The sequence below is a fragment of the Pseudophryne corroboree genome, chromosome 1, assembly GCF_028390025.1.
Source record: "Pseudophryne corroboree isolate aPseCor3 chromosome 1, aPseCor3.hap2, whole genome shotgun sequence".
NCBI classification, from domain to species: Eukaryota; Metazoa; Chordata; class Amphibia; order Anura; family Myobatrachidae; genus Pseudophryne; species Pseudophryne corroboree.
In genome coordinates this window covers 261,995,941-262,018,871 of record NC_086444.1, presented here as the reverse complement: position 1 = coordinate 262,018,871, position 22,931 = coordinate 261,995,941, and the positions used below count along the sequence as shown (strand labels likewise).

Below are 22,931 nucleotides of genomic sequence, written 5' to 3'. Positions count from 1 at the left end.
GCGAGTGCACGCGACCGCAAGTATAGGCACGCACGGGAGGGCTCATGCACGTGCAGCGGGCACACGCATGAGGTGCATATATGGCAATGTGCAGCGTGATATTTTTCTGGCTTTGACAGTCCACCCTTTGGCAGTCACCAATAACTGCCACTTCCTAAAACAGTTCAAAAAGAAAAAAATATATGTCATGTATAATACATTTCTATGATTGGGTAGGGGAGGAGAGGAGAAGGTAGGAAAAGGGTATGACCTAGTGAGATAGCAGAAGCATGTGTGTATGAATCCATGTTTGGGGGGTCATGTATCATCATGCCGTACGTGTTTTAAATCAAGCTTCGAGGTATTGCGAAGTATACATTTGAATTCCTTCTTATCCCGTGGTACGGGTCTGTGGATGGGCTGTCAAACTTTACCGAGCTCTTTTCGGCTTTTGGTTGCAACAAAATGGGGGAGCACATTTTAGTTGATGATACATGAATAGGGGGATATGTGAGTGCTGATATCTGTGCCTATATTCCCTATCGGCTATGTGTGTTATTACCTGAAGGTTGTAGAGATGAAGATAAGGAGCAATTATGGTAAATGCAGTCATAAACTATGTGAGTTTAATATACATTTGCCGATTGAGGTCTTGTCTTGTGTCTTGTCTTGTCTCGATGTACATGTTGACTGTAGTCTCCCGATGCTTTTGCTATAAACGGTGTGCAAAAAGCTTTTTCAATGTCCATAGACTTAAAATAAGTGTTGGGCTAGCGTAAAATTAAAGGTACTAGGGATATGGGGGGTCTATGGCATAGTCCATCAGTTGTCTGTGTAAAAGGTTGTCAAATTCTTCTTCCAAGCGGATGTCTTTGTACCTTGGAGAAAAACAAAGGAGAAACGGGTGAAAGAAACGGACCGTGTAATCACATTTTCATCACAACATTGTCTCTATCGTTGGGTCATAAACCAAATCAGTCGTTGTTATTACAGTATCTTCACTTCTTAAACTCATCACTCGGGCGCTACGTTTACACTTTGTTAAAACCCGAACGCATCTAAATATCAGACTGACCAATATGATGACACCCAGAATACACAAAAGAAATTTCCCTACATCCATGATAATTCCTTGAGTCCATTCTCCTAAACCAGAGAACCAATTTCGTGGGTTCAACCATGACACCCAACCGGTCAGCTCATTACCCACAGCAGCTAGGGTGAGATTGTGTCTCCTGCGGAATTCCCACTTTAATTGGAGAATGTCGTCCATCTTTTGGTCTATGACCTCGACCGGGTCCTCGGTGCTATTCGTAATATAAGTGCAGCATTTTACGCCGTACTGAGTCGCTAGGGTAACACAATACCCGCCTGTCACAGCTGTGAGATAATTGAGAATCATCCTATGCTGTACCAGTTCTGTTTTATAAGCTTGGAGCTCCCTCCCGGTATACCTGAATGTGTCATCATACATTTCAGTGATATTGTCTAATAAATTTGCAAGCGCAGATATATATTTATAATTTATCACTCCTCTGGCGGTACGAGTGATATCTAACGCGATTAGGAATTGAATCCCGGTGGATTCATGGATCAGGTCAGAGGCCGGATGCTCTGTTCTTTCTATTAGGTGCCGTTTAACGATGTGCTCGTAATGAGTGTGAGTATAAGGAGCTTGGGCACTGCGGTGAATATCCTTCATTTTAGTATGGGATACAGTCATTACCTCAGGCAGTACTTTTCCAATATAACATAACCCTTCTGAGTTTGGGGCAAGCCACTTATACGCCTTCCTCCCGCATATGAAGTATGCATCATCAGGGAGAACATATGGGACGGAATAGGACATTACCATATTACACATTTTCCATATGAAATCTCCTAACCCTAATTCTCCCATCTGTTTAGTACACGTATCAGTTTGTACGATATGTGCACAGTATCCTGGTGATACTTCTCCAACTCTCATGATCCTACTTCCTAGGGTATACCTATATCGGAAATATTTTCCACTACCGGCTATGTGGCGTATAAGTTCTGTATCTGTAGGCATTCTATCGGCTCTGTATGAAAAGGTCATGGTTTGGTTATTCCATGACACTTCCCAATTTCCCGGCTTTCGGGGATTGGAAATGTTAAAACATACTAGGGATCTATCCACATGATATTGGTGGAGCTTCAAACTAGGAGGACTGGAGATATTAAACCTCCTGTCCACCGGCCTCCCACCACTTAGCTCAAGTACCTCCCCTATAGTTAGAGGGAATGGTACTAACCCTGATTTGCTATGGCCTTGAGGTACTTGAGAGCATACCCAACAATCTGTCTGATTTAACACTTTACCCACTAAGGAGTGATAGTCACTCAATGGATGCCGGTCCATGTGGATATTAAAACTGGATTGGCATTTCTTGATACACCCATCCTCAACTACACTGTCACAGAGTCTACAGATACAGTTCTCTTCAGCTAACAATCCTTCACAATTCCTTCTATTGTCAATGCTACCAGATCGTTTTCTGATACTCGCCTTTACTCGGTGATTATGTTGTTCTTGGAAATCTACGCCTCCATCTCTGTCATCAGAACCCATTCCAGAACCTCTCTCGACCTCCATGGTACTCTCGCCGGAACAGACTGCTCTGGTCAACATCATGGTCAACAGGAAAATCCGGATCACAGTCTCTTGGGGCAAGTCCATCTTATAGGAGGAAATGGAGAAGAATGAGAAGGGGGAAAGAAACAATTGAGGGAGATGGGATGGGAAGTGGAGAAAAACAATAAAAGGGAACAGGGAATCGACAACTGCCTCCGATCTTATTATTCTCAATGCTCAGGTGCCGTCTCAGTCCTCCTGAAACAGACACTCCAGTGATACAACTTCCTCTACCGTCTGTTCTTTATCACGGGACCTCTCTGGATCAGCAACCTTCTTACAATGGGACGAATGAACCCAAGTCTCTCTCTCGGCAACCTTCAATGCTGTCGTGCTAATCAATAAGACTTGGTATGGTCCTTCCCATCTGTCAATAAGGCAACCTGAGCGTAGAAAATTCCGTATCATTACATAATCCCCAGGTTCAATGTCATGACAATTACTATCTGGCAGATCAGGAATCACCAACTTCAAATTGTCATTCTGATTTCTTAGCTGTTTACTCATCTTAACCAAATACTTTACAGTCACTTCATTGTTACACTTCAAATCATCCTGGGGGTTAATCATGACATGCGGTTGTCGACCAAACAGAATTTCAAAAGGGGACAGATTAAGAGGGGACCTGGGAGTGGTTCTGCTGCTGTATAATACAAGGGGCAAAGCTTCTGGCCATGTCAATCCTGTTTCCGCCATAACTTTGCTCAATTTATTTTTAATAGTGCTGTTCACTCTTTCTACTTTTGCACTTGCCTGGGGGCGGTACGGAGTGTGCAGCTTACTATCAATTCCCATCAACTTACACATTCCTTGAAAGACATCACCTGTAAAATGGGTACCCCTATCACTTTCAATTATTCTAGGGATACCATATCTACACACAAATTCCTGTACAATTTTCTTAGCAGTAAACATTGCGGTATTTGTGGCCGCAGGAAATGCTTCGACCCAATTTGAAAACACATCTATACAAACTAGTACATACTTCAAATTTCGACAAGGGGGTAATTGTATGAAATCAATCTGTATTACCTGAAAAGGGCCGCCTGTAGGTGGGATATGAGATGGTTCTGTTGGTATTGCCTTTCCGATATTCTTCCTCAAGCAGGTGAGGCAAGTCATTGCCCTCTTTCCCGCATGGGAAGAAAATCCTGGGGCGCACCAATATGCTCTTACCAACTTGCACATCCCTTCCTTGCCTAGATGAGTCAGCCCATGTGCTGCTTCCGCTAAACTTGGAAGGTATGCTCTGGGTGCCACTGGTTTACCCTGTCCATCTGTCCAGAGTCCTGAGGACTCCTGGCCATATCCTTTTGCCCTCCAAACTGCCTTTTCCTGTGTGGAACACAAATTTTGCATTTCACACAATTTCTGTGTGTTGACGGTATTAAATACCATCAGTTGTGTGGTGTCTGTCTGTCTGGGGGTACCAGCTGCTAACTTAGCAGCTTCGTCTGCTCGGCTGTTACCAAGTGATACCGGGTCTTGGCTATATGTATGTGCTTTACACTTGATAACAGCCACTCTGTCAGGTTCCTGTATCGCTGTTAGAAGCCTTTTGATGTGGGCTGCATGCGCTACCGGTGTACCAGCTGCCGTCATGAAATTTCTGAGGCGCCATAGGGCTCCGAAATCATGGACTACCCCGAAGGCGTATCTAGAGTCGGTATAGATATTGGCTGTTTTGCCCTTAGCCAATTCACATGCTCTGGTTAGGGCAACCAGTTCAGCAACCTGGGCTGAGTGAGGTGGGCCTAGCGGTTCTGCTTCTATGGTGCCTTGGTCATCTACGACTGCGTATCCAGTACACAAGTCTCCCGAGTCCGTCTGTCTGTGACAACTACCGTCAGTGTAGAAAGTAAGATCTACATCTTCCAGTGGGTTGTCACTGATGTCAGGCCTTGCCGTGAAATTTTGGGTCAAATATTCCATACAATCATGTGAGTCAGTGTCTGTACTAAATCCTCCTCCATCACTCTCATCTCCCACCCTTTGTGCCTGTCCAGGCACACCTGGGAGATACGTTGCTGGATTTAGTGCACTGCATCTCTTTATGGTGATGTTTACAGGGGCCATTAGTGCTAATTCCCACCTTGTAAACCGTGCGGATGAGACATGTCTGGTTTGGGCAGAATTTAGTAAGGCTGACACTGCATGAGGTGTATGGATTGTGAGGTTGTGTCCTAGCACTACATCTTCGCTTTTCGTTACTAGCAATGCTATTGCAGCGACACTTCGCAAGCATGTGGGGAGGGATCGCGCTACCATATCTAGCTGAGCGCTGTAGTATGCTACCGGCCTGCTGGCATCACCGTGCTTTTGGGTTAGGACGCCTGCCGCGCAACCAGCACTTTCTGTTCCGTACAGCTCAAAGGGTTTCCCATAGTCTGGCATACCTAATGCTGGTGCCTGCGTTAGGCACTGTTTAAGTCTCTCAAATGCCATCTCGGATTCGTCTGTATGCGAAATCCGATCAGGTTTGTTTGATGAGACCATCTCCTGCAAAGGTAATGCTAGAATGGAAAAACCTGGGATCCAGTTACGGCAATACCCACACATTCCTAGAAACGTTCTGATCTGTTGCTGGGTTTGTGGCAGAGTCATGTCTCGAATTGCTTGAATTCTATCAGCGGTCAGGTGTCTCAGTCCTTGTGTCAGACAGTGTCCCAGATATTTTACTTTAGTCTGGCATAATTGCAACTTGTCTTTGGAAACCTTGTGTCCTGTGTCTGAAAGATGAAACAGAAGCTGTTTCGTATCTTTCAGGGACGCTTCCAGTGAATCTGAACATAGTAGTAAATCATCCACATATTGGATCAATACTGATCCACTTTCTGGTTGGAAAGACTGTAAACAATCATGCAAAGCCTGTGAAAATTTACTTGGACTGTCTATGAAACCTTGTGGTAATCGAGTCCATGTGTATTGGACTCCTCTGTATGTGAATGCAAACAAATATTGGCTGTCAGGGTGCAGAGGTACCGAGAAGAAAGCGGAGCAGAGGTCAATAACAGTGAAAAATTTCGCAGTGGGAGGGATTTGCATAAGGATGACAGCTGGATTTGGCACTACGGGGAACTGACTCTCAACTATTTTGTTAATCCCCCTTAGATCCTGAACTAGCCTGTAACCCCTCCCCCCACTCTTTTTCACAGGGAAGATGGGACTATTGGCAGTGCTGGATGTTCTTACCAGAATGCCCTGTTGTAGCAAGCGCTCTATTACGGGGTATACTCCTAACTCCACCTCTGGCTTCAGAGGGTATTGTGGGATTTTTGAAGCTATCCTACCATCTTTTACTTGCACAACTACTGGAGCTACGTTTGCCATTAATCCAGTGTCTTGTCCATCTTTAGTCCAAAGTGACTCTGGTATTTGGGATGTCATTTCTTCTACCTGGGATGAACTCCTATTTATCATAACGGTTTGTGACATTAATTTTGATGGGGAGTCTAGCATGTCTCGTACTTCCTGAGCGTGATTCTCAGGTATGTCTAAGAATACACCTTCAGGAGTACAATAAATGACACACCCCATTTTACACAATAAATCTCTTCCCAGGAGATTAGTCGGTGCCGATGCAGCCAGCAAAAAGGAATGCTTGGTATGCAAGGGCCCTATTGTAATCTCTGCTGGTTTGCTAACAGGGTAGTGCTGTACTACTCCCGTTACTCCCATGGCTGGAATTGTTTTACCAGTGGTTCTCATGCCCACTGTCGAATTTATCACTGATTTGGCCGCCCCCGTATCTACAAGGAAATTTAATGATTTACCAGCTACATCAATTGTGATCTCGGGTTCACTTCCAAGACTTGCAATCAATTTCACTGGCTGCAGATTACAGGTGTGGCCACACCCCTATTGGGTATGGTGACCTCCCTGAATCGCGCTGGCAGCAATTACTTGTGGTGGGGGTAGATGGGAACTATCAGAGATTTGCCAGTCTCTTCTTGGGGGATACCTTTTTGTTTCCCCTGCATGTGGCTCATAGCTCCGCCCTCGGTCCTTGATCCCAATGTCTCGTATCAGGTCGTTGTCTAGGGGATTGATATGAATTTTGCCTTTGTTTTGTTTTACAATCACGTGCTATGTGTCCCTCTCTGTGGCAACAATAACATTTTATACCTGTTGACTTACCCACAGGGGTCACAGTTCTGGGCTGAGGTGGCCGGGTAGTGAGGGCCTGTATGCTCACAGCCATTAACTTATCACTCTGTGACTCCCTGTGTCTGATGATATTCCGATCATGCCCAGCAGCAGCCTCTCCCAATGCATCCACCGACATACCTCTCCAATCAGGCCTAGTGGTTTGTATTCTATTCCTTAAAACCTCTTTTAGACCGTCCATTAATACTGAAACAGCTACTTCCCTGTGGTGTACATTAGTTTTAATGTCATCTATACCAGTGTACCTAGCCATATCCTGCAGAGCCCGGTGAAAATACTCTGGTGTGGATTCACCTTCTTTTTGTTTTATTGTAAAGATTTTATTCCAGTTTACTACTGCAGGAAAATATACCCCTAACTGTAAGTTGATTCTCTTTACATTATCCTGATTATACTCGTCTGTTAGTGGTACTTCCTCATCTAACTTGCAATCAGCGATAAACTTTAACGGATCAACACTGGGGGGTAAACATGCCCTCAAAACTGTCCTCCAATCTTTGTTATTTGGCTCTGCAGAATTTCCTAGCTCCCTAATATACTTTTGACATGCAACTAAGTCTTTCCTAGGATCAGGGAATTCAGACATCATTGATCTTAATTCTGCTCGGGAAAAGGGACAGTGCATGGCGATGTTCCTGACAGGAGTTGCCCCTGAAGTGTCAGTTTTCCCATTTGGCACTGCTATTACCCTAACAGGATTAAGTCCAACAACATCATTCTGAGTAGATTCTACAACATGTGGTGAAATGGTTTCAGCATAGTGTATGGTGCCGTACTTACCAGTCGATACGACCTCACCTGTCCCTCCGCTAGGGGCCTTTGCTACTAATCTTACGGGTTAGGTCGTGCCTACTGCTGTTTCTGATATGGTGGCTGCTAGGGAGAGTGCTGATATTGTTGTGGGCTCATCCTCTTGGTCACAATCCTGGGGAAAGTTCAAAACAGGGTACAACTTGCACGGATTAGTGTTAGCATTAATTACTTTGGTTACATTATCCTTAACTTCTACACATTTAACATGACCCTGAGTGCCATTCTCTGCAACCAATTTCTCTCCAGGTATGTATGGTGGTGGGGGTGCAGTGGCTATCAGTTTCCTGATAGGGTTAGATCCAGTGGCTTGCGCCAACCCCCTTTGTATTTCACCTTCCTGTTGCCACAATGTTAAATAATCATAATGTCTAATACGCCTTTTTGAAGATTTAATCAGGCAAACTCTTCTCCTTAAATTCTGTAACACTTCTGGGTTAAAACTACCTACCCGGGGAAACTTTTCCCCGTCATGCACAGTCATCCTTTCCCATTCATTGCACAACATTTCTGTGTGATGACCATATTTCTCACACATGATATACCTTGCCGACCCGATTGGTCGGTTTACCAAATCAACCTGAACCTGGGTTGATCGCCCCTTACCTGAACAACTGGCCCCCATCTCTGCAGGTGCTGCTTTCACTACCTCTGACTTTAAATCAGGGTCTTCGGCAACCCTTACAAAAACCAAGATGCTCGGGGTAAAGCTGCGGTGGGGGTTTTGCAACGAGGTCCGCCCACTTAACTCCGCCCACGCTGGCCAATACGGCGACCAAAGTTCCCAGAGGTTCCGTACCCAACCTAGGGCACCTAAGTACGTCTACTTGCTCGGGCGTGTGGGAGTGTCTTACCCTCCCCAGCAAGTATCAGTTGCTGGAATGTCCCTGAGTGATCAGGCTACTTCCCTTAAAATAAAATAAAATTACACAAATCACGTTAACAATGTGCAAGTAGCGTTCTTTTGAATTCAAGACACGCTAATGCACACAATCACATGCGGTACAATCGTATCTGCACACAAGCAACTAATCTTATGTGCGGAACGATCAGTGGAATTGAAAATTTCTGCTGCAAATTCCTTCAGCGATGAGCTTCTTTGGCCTATATGGGTCTAGCACCAACCCTCTTCGGTTGTGCTCTCTACTTCTAGTCTGCTGTACCTGAACCTCCTGGTCCTTGACCTCCTGGTCTGTTATGTACAGCAGACTCTACTGCTCATTAATGTGTCGAGATTAACAAGGGACGCCTCCCAAGCCACCCCACGCTATCACTCTCGCTGGTGTACCTCTTTCTACTGGCCTATGGTTCCCACTTCCGTAATAAAAGAGAAATCTTATATATACACACTCTTACATTCAAACACTCTTATTTCTGTACAGAATTCCTTTCATTCAGTAATAGTCTAACCCAGAAGAATTACAACAGAGAAAGTCTTTTTCTTTTAACTTTAAACTTTTTGGATTTGAGATAGATTTGTGTTATTTTCGCGTTACTTCCTTATCGCCTATTAAAACAATACTATCGTGCGGTTTGTATTACGTGGGCGTATCCGTACGCTCCGTTGCGTGATATACGCTCCGTGCGTCGACCCTTGCGTTGCGTACGCCCTGCCCTTGTAAGGACACGTGTACGCAGACCAAGTACGTCCACAGTTACACACTACACGTTTATCAATGTGAATGATCTTTAACAGTAATCCTTCACTGACCACCACTCAAATCTCCCTTGTATTCTAGGCGAGATTGTGTGCGTGCCTTTTACAATTATTCCCTTAAATATTACTTTTAACTATTAATAACAACAAATGTCTCAACACGTTATCACTAGTGTGTGGCAATCAGGAGAATGAGGTACGAACAAATAATGCTAGACACGAAATACAGGTGTGTGTGCTTATGCGTACGTTCGTAAAACAGAAACTAAACAGGTTTTAAAAGACAATAACGTACTGTTCCTACCTTTCGGTTCCGGATTCCTTCAGCACTCCTTACTAAGCGAAGCAGACGCTTATCTGGTCAGCACTACGAGGAATATTACCTCCCGCCTTTTGCTGACCGATAATGTCTGCTGAAATTACCTAGTGCAGATATGTGAAGAGCGGGCGAGTCCCCTATTGTAAATGCCTATTATATATCCTATATTAAACACTCTAAAAGGTTAATGAACACAGTACGCAATTGGCGTATGGAATACCGTAAGAGTACGCACGTAGCGTACAAACGCGTAGCCGTGGACGAGACGCACGAGCGGCATGTTCGCTCACGGCTTAAAGCGTAAAGGCAAGCACGCTATAGGCTGCCGACTAACGTAATGATACGCTAGCAGCGTAGCGGACGCTCGAGATCACGAGCGGCGCAGACGCTCACAGAGTTAAACCTTTGTGCAGTGATAAGGTGTAAATGCAACACAGTGTAACCTTGTTAGTTTAAAAGCTGTATGAGCGATTCTTACGCTCTGAGAACCCCTTTAGCGATATAATAAACACTCAAATACCGGTCTAAGGGTCTAACACCTTTTAAGGGAATGAATGAACGTTCAATCGCAAAAGAATACACAATACAAGTTATACACTACCAAACTAACATAAAATACCTAACCGAGTTACTACACGTTAAAATACAACAAAGACACAATTACATTTAAAAAGGGGGAAGGAGAAAGAGAATGGCTTACAACAAAATAGGAGATAAATATGGTTGCAGAGAACTTACGCACAAGGGGAACAATCGCATGCGCCTTCCTGGATATCCAGCTCCCGATTATCAGTGATGAGAACCGTTGAGAAGAGAATAGAGAGCTGGCCCAGGTCGGCTTGTCTTTATATACACTTACACACAGTACAGTACAATGGTCCCTACATTCTTATTGTTCATTGGACACAGGAATTCGTCTCTGCATTATAACAAAAGGTCATAGGTTGGTTCATACAGGTGGGCTGTGACTATTTCAAACTGCTCAGGTGGGAGGGAAACTGGGTTTCCCGCCGCATGGATAATAAAGTGCAAATATAGTAAATGTCCATAAACTTCTTATGTCCATAACTATACGCACGAGCGAGTAATCCGCTTCAAACCAACACCGGAATATTGCTAATTATATTCTCTTCCGATGGATACTAAACACTACTGTGTAACCCCTGTCTGACCCTTCGTATCATACAAAGAGGAATCTCTCTGTCCCCGAACATGCTATATTAACTAAACTTTCAGGTTCTATCAAAGGGACCATAATCTACAAAATACATTATATGATTAAAATATGTTACGATTGAGTCGCCCGCTAGACGAACACAAACTCTACCGTAAATGCGCATACCGCGCGCCTGCGAGTGCACGCGACCGCGAGTATAGGCACGCACTGGAGGGCTCATGCACGTGCAGCGGGCACACGCATGAGGTGCATATATGGCAATGTGCAGCGTGATATTTTTCTGACTTTGACAATATATATATATATATATATTATTGATATATAAAAAGCAGCTATAAGTGTAAACACTCATTTATAGTGGGATCCCTGTGTTATATAGCGCTCTGGTGTGTGCTGGCATACTCTCTCTCTGTCTCCCCAAAGGGCTTTGTGGGGTCCTGTCCTCTGTCAGAGCATTCCCTGTGTGTTTGCGGTGTGTCGGTACGGCTGTGTCGACATGTTTGATGAGGAGGCTTATGTGGAGGCGGAGCAGATGCCTGTAAATGTGATGTCACCCCCTGCGGGGTCGACACCTGAGTGGATGGTGCTGTGGAAGGAATTACGCGACAGTGTCAACTCCTTGCATAAAAGGTTTGACGACATACCTAATGTGGGACAGCCGGCTTCTCAGCCTGTGCCTGCCCAGGCGTCTCAAAAGCCATCAGGGGCTCTAAAACGCCCGCTACCTCAGATGGCAGACACAGATGTCGACACGGATACTGACTCCAGTGTCGACGACGATGAGACTAATGTAACTTCCAGTAGGGCCACACGTTACATGATTGAGGCAATGAAAAATGTGTTGCACATTTCTGATGTTACCCCCGGTACCACAAAAAAGGGTATTATGTTTGGAGAGAAAAAACTACCAGTAGCTTTTCCTCCATCTGAGGAGTTAAATGAAGTGTGTGAAGAAGCGTGGGCTTCCCCTGATAAGAAGCTGGTAATTTCTAAGAGGTTACCAATGGCGTACCCTTTCCCGCCAGAGGATAGGTCACGCTGGGAAACATCCCCTAAGGTGGATAAAGCGCTCACACGCTTGTCAAAGAAGGTGGCACTACCGTCTCCGGATACGGCCGCCCTGAAGGAAGCTGCTGATAGAAAGCAGGAGGCTATCCTGAAATCTATATATACACACACAGGTGTTATATTGAGACCGGCTATTGCTTCAGCCTGGATGTGCAGTGCTGCTGCTGCATGGTCAGATTCCCTGTCAGAAAATATAGATACCCTAGACAGGGACACTATATTGCTAAGCGTAGACGCACTTTTATACATGAGGGATGCACAGAGGGATATTTGCCGGCTGGCATCCAAAATTAGTGCAATGTCCATTTCTGCCAGGAGAGGGTTATGGACTCTGCAGTGGACAGGAGATGCAGATTCCAAAAGACACATGGAAGTTCTGCCTTATAAGGGTGAGGAGTTGTTCGGGGATGGTCTCTCGGACCTCGTTTCCACAGCTACTGCTGGGAAGTCTACATTTTTACCCCATGTTCCCTCACAACCAAAGAAAGCACCGTATTATCAGGTACAGTCCTTTCGGCCCAATAGGGGCAAGCGGGTTAAAGGCGCGTCCTTTCTGCCCAGAGGCAGAGGTAGGGGAAAAAAGCTGCAGCATACAGCCAGTTCCCAGGAGCAAAAGTCCTCCCCCGCTTCCTCTAAGTCCACAGCATGACGCTGGGGCTCCACAGGCGGAGCCAGGTACGGTGGGGGCCCGTCTCAAATATTTCAGCAATCGGTGGGCTCGCTCACGGGTGGATCCCTGGATTTTTCAGATAGTATCTCGGGTACAAGCTGGAATTCGAGACGTCTCCCCCCCCCCCCCCCCGCCGTTTCCTCAAATCTGCCTTGCCAACCACTCCCTCAGGCAGGGAGGCAGTGTTACAGGCAATTCACAAGCTGTATTCACAACAGGTGATAGTAAAGGTACCCCTACTTCAACAAGGACAGGGTTACTATTCCACAATGTTTGTGGTACCGAAACCGGACGGTTCGGTGAGACCCATTTGAAATTTGAAATCCTTAAACACATATATAAAAAAATTCAAGTTCAAGATGGAATCGCTCAGGGCGGTTATTGCAAGCCTGGACGAGGGGGATTACATGGTATCACTGGACATCAAGGATGCTTACCTGCATGTCCCCATTTACCATCCTCACCAGGAGTACCTCAGATTTGTGGTACAGGATTGTCATTACCAATTCCAGACGTTGCCGTTCGGTCTATCCACGGCTCCGAGGGTCTTTACCAAGGTAATGGCCGAAATGATGATACTCCTTCGAAAAAAGGGAGTTTTAATTATCCCGTACTTGGACGATCTCCTGATAAAGGCGAGGTCCAGAGAGCAGTTGTTGGTCGGGGTAGCACTATCTCGGGAAGTGCTACAACAGCACGGCTGGATTCTAAACATTCCAAAGTCACAGCTGGTCCCTACGACACGTCTACTGTTCCTGGGGATGGTTCTGGACACAGCTCCTTGGCCTTCTCCTCCGGGAGAAACACTTTTTTCTGTTCTGTCATCTCTAGTCAGAGGCCTCCTAAAACCAAAACAGGTGTCTGTGCATCACTGCACGCGGATCCTGGGAAAAATGGTAGCTTCCTACGAAGCGATTCCATTCGGCAGGTTTCATGCAAGAACCTTTCAGTGGGACCTGTTGGACAAGTGGTCCGGATCGCATCTTCAGATGCATCGACTGATAACCCTGTCTCCAAGGACAAGGGTGTCTCTGCTGTGGTGGCTGCAGAGTGCTCATCTTCAAGAGGGCCGCAGATTCGGCATACAGGACTGGGTCCTGGTGACCACGGATGCCAGCCTTCGAGGCTGGGGGGCAGTCACACAGGGAAGAAACTTCCAGGGACTATGGTCAAGTCAGGAGACTTCCCTGCACATAAATATTCTGGAACTAAGGGCCATTTACAATGCCCAAAGTCAGGCAAAACCCCTGCTTCAAAACCAGCCGGTACTGATCCAGTCAGACAGCATCACGGCGGTCGCCCATGTAAACCGACAGGGCGGCACAAGAAGCAGGACGGCAATGGCAGAAGCCACAAGGATTCTCCGATGGGCGGAAAATCACGTGTTAGCACTGTCAGCAGTGTTCATTCCGGGAGTGGACAACTGGGAAGCAGACTTCCTCAGCAGGCACGACCTCCACCCGGGAGAGTGGGGACTTCATCCAAAAGTCTTCCAAATGATTGTAAACCGTTGGGAAAGGCCACAGGTGGACATGATGGCGTCCCGCCTAAACAAAAAGCTAGAAAAGTATTGCGCCAGGTCAAGAGACCCGCAGGCGATAGCTGTGGATGCTCTAGTGACACCGTGGGTGTACCGGTCGGTTTATGTGTTCCCTCCTCTTCCTCTCATACCAAAGGTACTGAGGATAATACGGAGAAGAGGAGTAAGAACTATACTCATTGTTCCGGATTGGCCAAGAAGAGCTTGGTACCCGGAACTTCAAGAAATGATCTCAGAGGACCCATGGCCTCTACCGCTCAGACAAGACCTGCTGCGGCAGGGGCCCTGTCTGTTCCAAGACTTACCGCGGCTGCGTTTGACGGCATGGCGGTTGAACACCGGATCCTGAAGGAAAAGGGCACTCCGGAGGAAGTCATTCCTACGCTGATTAAGGCTAGGAAAGAAGTAACCGCAAACCATTATCACCGCATATGGCGAAAATATGTTGCGTGGTGTGAGGCCAGGAAGGCCCCAACGGAGGAATTTCAGCTGGGCCGTTTCCTGCACTTCTTACAGTCAGGGGTGACTATGAGCCTTAAATTGGGTTCCATTAAGGTCCAGATTTCGGCTCCATCGATTTTCTTCCAGAGAGAACTGGCTTCACTACCTGAAGTACAGACTTTTGTAAGGGAGTGCTGCATATTCAGCCCCCTTTTGTGCCTCCAGTGGCACCTTGGGATCTCAACGTGGTGTTGGATTTCCTAAAGTCACATTGGTTTGAGCCACTGAAAACCGTGGATTTGAAATATCTCACGTGGAAAGTGGTCATGTTGTTGGCCTTGGCTTCGGCCAGGTGTGTATCAGAATTGGCGGCTTTGTCATGTAAAAGCCCTTATCTGATTTTCCATATGGATAGGGCAGAATTGAGGACCCGTCCCCAGTTTCTTCCTAAAGTGGTATCAGCTTTTCATCTGAACCAACCTATCGTGGTGCCTGCGGCTACAAAAGACTTGGAGGCTTCCAAGTTGTTGGACGTAGTCAGGGCCCTGAAAATATATGTTTCCAGGACAGCTGGAGTCAGAAAAACTGACTCGCTATTTATCCTGTATGCGCCCAATAAGTTGGGTGCACCTGCTTCAAAGCAGACTATTGCTCGCTGGATCTGTAGTACGATTCAGCTTGCACATTCTGCGGCTGGACTGCCGAATCCTAAATCAGTGAAAGCCCATTCCACGAGGAAGGTGGGCTCTTCTTGGGCGGCTGCCCGAGGGGTCTCGGCTCTTCAACTATGCCGAGCAGCTACTTGGTCGGGGTCAAACACGTTTGCTAAATTCTACAAGTTTGACACCCTGGCTGAGGAGGACCTTAGAGTTTGCCCATTCGGTGCTGCAGAGTCATCCGCACTCTCCCGCCCGTTTGGGAGCTTTGGTATAATCCCCATGGTCCTTACGGAGTCCCAGCATCCACTTAGGACGTCAGAGAAAATAAGAATTTACTCACCGGTAATTCTATTTCTCGTAGTCCGTAGTGGATGCTGGGCGCCCATCCCAAGTGCGGATTGTCTGCAATACTTGTATATAGTTATTGCTTAACTAAAAGGTTATTATTGAGCCATCTGTTGAGAGGCTCAGTTGTTATCATACTGTTAACTGGGTATTGTATCACGAGTTATACGGTGTGATTGGTGTGGCTGGTATGAGTCTTACCCGGGATTCAAAATCCTTCCTTATTGTGTCCGCTCTTCCGGGCACAGTATCCTAACTGAAGTCTGGAGGAGGGTCATAGTGGGAGGAGCCAGTGCACACCAGTTAGACCTAAAGCTTTCTTTATAGTTGTGCCCAGTCTCCTGCGGAGCCGCTATTCCCCTTGGTCCTTACGGAGTCCCAGCATCCACTACGGACTACGAGAAATAGAATTACCGGTGAGTAAATTCTTATTTTCTCCTAGTCCATAGAGGATGCTGGGCGCCCATCCCAGTGCGGACTGTTACTTGCAGTTGTATTGTTAGTGGTTGTTTTCGGTTACACGAAGGTTGTATTTCGGTTATGTTCAGCTTGTTGCTGTTTTTCGTTCATACTGTTATCTGGTATTCCTGCTAATCCAGTTGTATGGTGTGTTTGTGGTGTGAGCTGGTATGTGTCTCACCCTTAGTATAACAAAAATCCTTTTCCTCGAAATGTCCGTCTCCCTGGGCACAGTTCCTATAACTGAGGTCTGGAGGAGGGGCATAGAGGGAGGAGCCAGTTCACACCCATTCAAAGTCTTATAGTGTGCCCATGTCTCCTGCGGATCCCGTATATACCCCATGGTCCTTTTGGAGTCCCCAGCATCCTCTACGGACTAGGAGAAAAGGATTTACCGGTAGGTATTAAAATCCTATTTTTACAGGCTGTTTTGTTGGTACTTTAGCTCTCTCCACTTTCTCACTCCAAGCTTTGATAAATCTCCCCCTATGTATGATATCACTAGCTTTAGTATGACAACCCTGAACACAACAGGGTGCAGGCCAGGAACGGATTAACAGATGAGGGGGGCCCTGTGCAGACTCCGTATGAGCCCCCTTCTCTCTCTCTGGCACAGTAGATTCTGGCATTGTGCCAGAGACTACTACTCATGCACAGGTCTTCAGAAGCATAGTGCCCAAAATGTGCCAGTGACTAATCAATACTGCGCATGCGTGGCGGACATTTTCCCAGTGATTTTTTTTTTGCCAAGGCTGCAGTGCTGAATCGGGACTCTGGAAAGGTGAGTATTTAAACATGGGTGCAGGGATAGAGAACTACTGTCAAACAATGGATTTTTAATTGTTAGTCTTTTATGTAACATTATGGGGTCTATTTACTAAGCTTTGGATGGAGATAAAGTGGACTGAGATAAATTGCCAGCCAACCAGCTCCTATCTGGCATGTCACAGGCTGTGTTTGAAAAATGACAGTTAGGAGCTGATTGGCTGCACTTTATCTCCATCCAAGGCTTAGTAAATAGACCTATTTATCTCAACTGTATACTTCTTACATTTGTTTTTAAATATTATGCAGAATTCAGTTTTTTCCCAAATATGCCTTTTTCATTGATAAAAGGATGGTTTTATTCAGTCCTTGATATGGTGCATATAACAGATTCTGTGTTTTCTATCTGTTTTCTAGACTGAAGAAGAAGCTTTTGCATGGAATAATGAGGTGAAACAAGGCCTTTCCAGTAGTATCTTCACAAAGGACTTGGGAAGGATTTTTCGCTGGCTTGGGTATAGTCCTTTTTTTGTATTTTCTTATTTTAAAGCCAACGTTTGCTTAGTGTTAATCTACCAAGATCAATATGTATTTTAATTTCATAAGAATATATAAAGTGTTGTAATATGGTATAGTGACTAGTTTAGAAATATGACAAAGGTTATATATATGGTCACCAGCTTAGACTGTTATCTAGAACATGTATGTCATTTATAGACTTTATTCTCATCTGTTTAGTCAGCAGATTGCAATTTATTTATGTCCCTTTTCCTTTCATTTGTTATTCCCGATCTTTTTGTGTTAGGAATAAAATTTACTGTACAATGAATATAGGATACATTATTCCTTTTACAATTAGGAGTGATGGTTTTATATATGCATAAAATCTATATTGGAAAAAGGGGGGTGGAAGCTGCGCTCACAGAGTGGGGTACCAATTGTGCTGCTATACCTGAAGGCGTCCTACCTCCTTGCATGGAATAATGGTTGTAAAGGTCAGCGCACTAATTGGTTGGTAAGGGTATGTAATGGGTGTGTGATGGTCTGGGTGAAGTTTGTGTACCACGTGGATGTGTGTGTTAATGATGGTCACTCTAACCGTTGGATCGCCGTGTGCATCTAATTTTATTTTTATTTTTATTTTAAAAATGTTCATACAGTATCAAGGTTGTCCTTATTGGCAACAACCTATGAGGATTAGATAATGGTTCCTTTCAGTTATTTGTCCACCTCTTTCAGGTGTGTCCTGCAGACTACCCTTTATTTTGTATACCTTCCTAGTGGTATACAAGATGGACCCCAGTTCAGGTGAATGTCAGGTGTACCCTGCGGGTCACCTTTACCATAGGGGTAATGAGAGCCTATGTTCCCTCTGAGTCTGGATGCTGGATGGTGTCTATGGAGTATGATCAGTGCGGCGTCCCGCCTGTCATACACCTTCTGGTGTGCAGCACTGAGGTGTGAGAGAGTGGGCTGTGTGCACTGACACTTACCGCCGTGGACAGGATTTTCTGCTGCCTGTCGCCGGTGAGCCGCGTCTCTGCTGTTCCCCCCTCAGGCTGTCAGTCCTCCGTTACCTCCGTCTTTCTTAGTGGATGTTCTCCCCAGCGGCAGCCGGTCCCCTCCGTGGCTTCTTCTGTCTCCCTTACTGTGCGCGCTGTCTGGCGGCAGCTGATCTCCTTCGTCTCCTCCTCGTCGTCCGCGTTCCGTCCTGCCGCTTCCGGGTTCGCGCGTCACGTTCAGTACCACGTGAGCGCTCTTTCAGTGCAAAGTTCAGATTGCCCTGTTCCCTTCTCCGGCCGGAGAGGGGAATCTGTAGGCTGTATTTTTGTGAATGAGTGTGATGTTAATTACGTCCCAACGCGTTTCAGCACGAATGCCTTTGTCTAGGGTTACAAGTGTATGTTCCTGTGCCCATTATATGGTGCAGTTACCATGTTGATTGGTCCATACAGATTGTCTTTGGTCACCGCCCACCACTGTGATTGGTTGCGGTGACTCTCCACCTGTCAATCAATCACGTCATGTCGTCTATGTGTTTCGGACTTGCTCTTACTCCTAAGTGCAGGTCTCATTATTAACATGGACTACAATGTCAGCGTTGAGTTCTGTAAAATATACCCAGCTGCCTGTGCCTCTAGGTTGCAGTCTGTGGGTGATTGTATAGTTACATGAAAATGGATTGCAATATGGGGATGCCGTTATGCTGTATTGCTGTATTGGATATAGGGGTAATTAATTGATGTGGGTGGTCTGTCCTGTCAGTATGGGGTGGTGGTCGGGTGTAGGGGGAAGGATGTGGGGGATGGGGGGGGGGGGAGGAATCTCTGGTTAGACTATGCGAGCCTTTAATTGAGACGTGGTGGGGAGGGTATGAGGGGGGTGATGAAGGGGGGGGGGGGGTTGGGGTGGAACGGGGGGGGGGGGAAAGAGAGAAAGGACAGGATGTGTAGGGTGGGTGTGGGGTCAGTGCTTCTGATGATGTGTTTCAACCCGTATTGTTAGAGGGCTGCGGCAATGTTGTAGTCTATGTTTAATCCTCTTGGTGTTAAGGTTTTCAGATTGTAGATCCATCTGAGTTCCTCCCTATTGATTTTTTTCAGGTAGTCTCCCCCTCGCCAGTTGTTGGTTATCTGTTTTATTGCCAAAAAGTGTAGTTTGGATGGGTCCTGCATGTGAGTCTCCTTAAAGTGCTGTGAAACACTGTGTTTCTCATATCCCTTCTTTATGTTCTGTATGTGCTCGGAGATCCTAATCTTTAGTGTTCTAATGGTGCGTCCCACATATTGTAGTCCGCATGGGCAGGTGATAAGGTATATCACCCCTTTTGTGTGGCATGTGAGTTCCTCTCTAATCTCATATTTTTGACCGGTGATATGCGAGCAAAATCCTGTGGTATTCTGTGTTGTTCTGGAGTTTGTTGTTCTGCACCCTAAACACGACCCACAGTGGTAAAATCCTCTCTTTCTCTTAGTACCCTCTAGTGTGGTCTGTATTTGTCTTGATGGTGGGATGTGATTATGTACTAATTTTTCCCTCAGGTCTGGGGCCTTCCTATACACTACTTTTGGTTGTTGGGGTAATATTTTCGCTAACGTGTCATCTTGCATTAAGATGGCCCAGTGTTTCAGTATGCTCTGTTTCATCCTACCTGCTCCGGTGTTGTACTGTGTTATGAAATAAATGTCGTTGTTGTGCTGTTTCTCTTGTCTCTCCTTGTATTTCAGTAAGTCATGTCTATCTGTGTCCTCCAATTTCTTATATGCTTTATGTACAATCCCCTTGTCGTATTTCCTATCTATGAATTTCTGTTTCAAGTCTTGTCCTTGTTTGTGATAGTCTTCTATCCGTGTGCAGTTCCTTCTCAGTCTTGTAAATTGTCCTGTCGGGATGCTCTGGAGCCAGTTTGGGTGGTGGCCAAACAGAGCATACTGAAACACTGGGCCATCTTAATGCAAGATGACACGTTAGCGAAAATATTACCCCAACAACCAAAAGTAGTGTATAGGAAGGCCCCAGACCTGAGGGAAAAATTAGTACATAATCACATCCCACCATCAAGACAAATACAGACCACACTAGAGGGTACTAAGAGAAAGAGAGGATTTTACCACTGTGGGTCGTGTTTAGGGTGCAGAACAACAAACTCCAGAACAACACAGAATACCACAGGATTTTGCTCGCATATCACCGGTCAAAAATATGAGATTAGAGAGGAACTCACATGCCACACAAAAGGGGTGATATACCTTATCACCTGCCCATGCGGACTACAATATGTGGGACGCACCATTAGAACACTAAAGATTAGGATCTCCGAGCACATACAGAACATAAAGAAGGGATATGAGAAACACAGTGTTTCACAGCACTTTAAGGAGACTCACATGCAGGACCCATCCAAACTACACTTTTTGGCAATAAAACAGATAACCAACAACTGGCGAGGGGGAGACTACCTGAAAAAAATCAATAGGGAGGAACTCAGATGGATCTACAATCTGAAAACCTTAACACCAAGAGGATTAAACATAGACTACAACATTGCCGCAGCCCTCTAACAATACGGGTTGAAACACATCATCAGAAGCACTGACCCCACACCCACCCTACACATCCTGTCCTTTCTCTCTTTCCCCCCCCCCCGTTCCACCCCAACCCCCCCCCCTTCATCACCCCCCTCATACCCTCCCCACCACGTCTCAATTAAAGGCTCGCATAGTCTAACCAGAGATTCCTCCCCCCCCCCCATCCCCCACATCCTTCCCCCTACACCCGACCACCACCCCATACTGACAGGACAGACCACCCACATCAATTAATTACCCCTATATCCAATACAGCAATACAGCATAACGGCATCCCCATATTGCAATCCATTTTCATGTAACTATACAATCACCCACAGACTGCAACCTAGAGGCACAGGCAGCTGGGTATATTTTACAGAACTCAACGCTGACATTGTAGTCCATGTTAATAATGAGACCTGCACTTAGGAGTAAGAGCAAGTCCGAAACACATAGACGACATGACGTGATTGATTGACAGGTGGAGAGTCACCGCAACCAATCACAGTGGTGGGCGGTGACCAAAGACAATCTGTATGGACCAATCAACATGGTAACTGCACCATATAATGGGCACAGGAACATACACTTGTAACCCTAGACAAAGGCATTCGTGCTGAAACGCGTTGGGACGTAATTAACATCACACTCATTCACAAAAATACAGCCTACAGATTCCCCTCTCCGGCCGGAGAAGGGAACAGGGCAATCTGAACTTTGCACTGAAAGAGCGCTCACGTGGTACTGAACGTGACGCGCGAACCCGGAAGCGGCAGGACGGAACGCGGACGACGAGGAGGAGACGAAGGAGATCAGCTGCCGCCAGACAGCGCGCACAGTAAGGGAGACAGAAGAAGCCACGGAGGGGACCGGCTGCCGCTGGGGAGAACATCCACTAAGAAAGACGGAGGTAACGGAGGACTGACAGCCTGAGGGGGGAACAGCAGAGACGCGGCTCACCGGCGACAGGCAGCAGAAAATCCTGTCCACGGCGGTAAGTGTCAGTGCACACAGCCCACTCTCTCACACCTCAGTGCTGCACACAGAAGGTGTATGACAGGCGGGACGCCGCACTGATCATACTCCATAGACACCATCCAGCATCCAGACTCAGAGGGAACATAGGCTCTCATTACCCCTATGGTAAAGGTGACCCGCAGGGTACACCTGACATTCACCTGAACTGGGGTCCATCTTGTATACCACTAGGAAGGTATACAAAATAAAGGGTAGTCTGCAGGACACACCTGAAAGAGGTGGACAAATAACTGAAAGGAACCATTATCTAATCCTCATAGGTTGTTGCCAATAAGGACAACCTTGATACTGTATGAACATTTTTAAAATAAAAATAAAAATAAAATTAGATGCACACGGCGATCCAACGGTTAGAGTGACCATCATTAACACACACATCCACGTGGTACACAAACTTCACCCAGACCATCACACACCCATTACATACCCTTACCAACCAATTAGTGCGCTGACCTTTACAACCATTATAAAATCTATATTAACAGTGATTTTGGATTTCATTGCTCATAGGTGATTTGTGTTATCTTTTCAGAGTTCATTTAGATTGCTTGTGTATGTTAAGGGATTATGCATCACTCACTGTAGTGTATTATGGGTATTGTTACCTTTTTGTGTTTCTGTGACTTACACGTCCATATCATTTTACATAACGCACATTGGGGCAGGTGTATTAACCTGGAGATGGCATAAGGAAGTGATAAACCAGTGATAAATCCAAGGTGATGCATGCACCAGCCAATCAGCTCCTAACTGTTAATTTACATATTGGAGCTGATTGGCTGGTGCGTGTATCACCATGCATTTATCACTGGTTTATCACTTCCTTATGCCTTATCCAGGTTAATACATCTGCCCCAATATCCCATATCGATCATCACTGACCTATTATCTCGATCTCTTACCAGGCCAAAGGGATCAGACTGTGGTTTGGTGAATGTGAATATCCCAACCAGTGGAGCTGAGATTGGTGGAGCATTTGGTACGTCTCAGTATTGGTCTGAATGAAGCATCTGACACTGCTAGTCCAAATACAATATTCCCTGCTAGGAAAAAATGCAAATTTGTTCCATGAAAGATTTGAAAGTCCTATATAATTTAGTATTTTTGTTCA

At 45.8% G+C, this 22,931-nt stretch overlaps 1 protein-coding gene across 1 annotated transcript in view; it reads left to right on the top strand.

Moving 5' to 3' along the window:
• ALDH7A1 (aldehyde dehydrogenase 7 family member A1) overlaps positions 1–22,931 on the top strand; it is a 137,266-nt gene that overhangs the window by 104,023 nt on the left and 10,312 nt on the right. The window contains exons 15-16 of the mRNA XM_063964240.1: positions 17,130–17,227; positions 22,726–22,799. Of these exons, the coding sequence (XP_063820310.1) occupies positions 17,130–17,227; positions 22,726–22,799 (172 nt within the window). The remainder of the gene's footprint in view (positions 1–17,129; positions 17,228–22,725; positions 22,800–22,931) is intronic.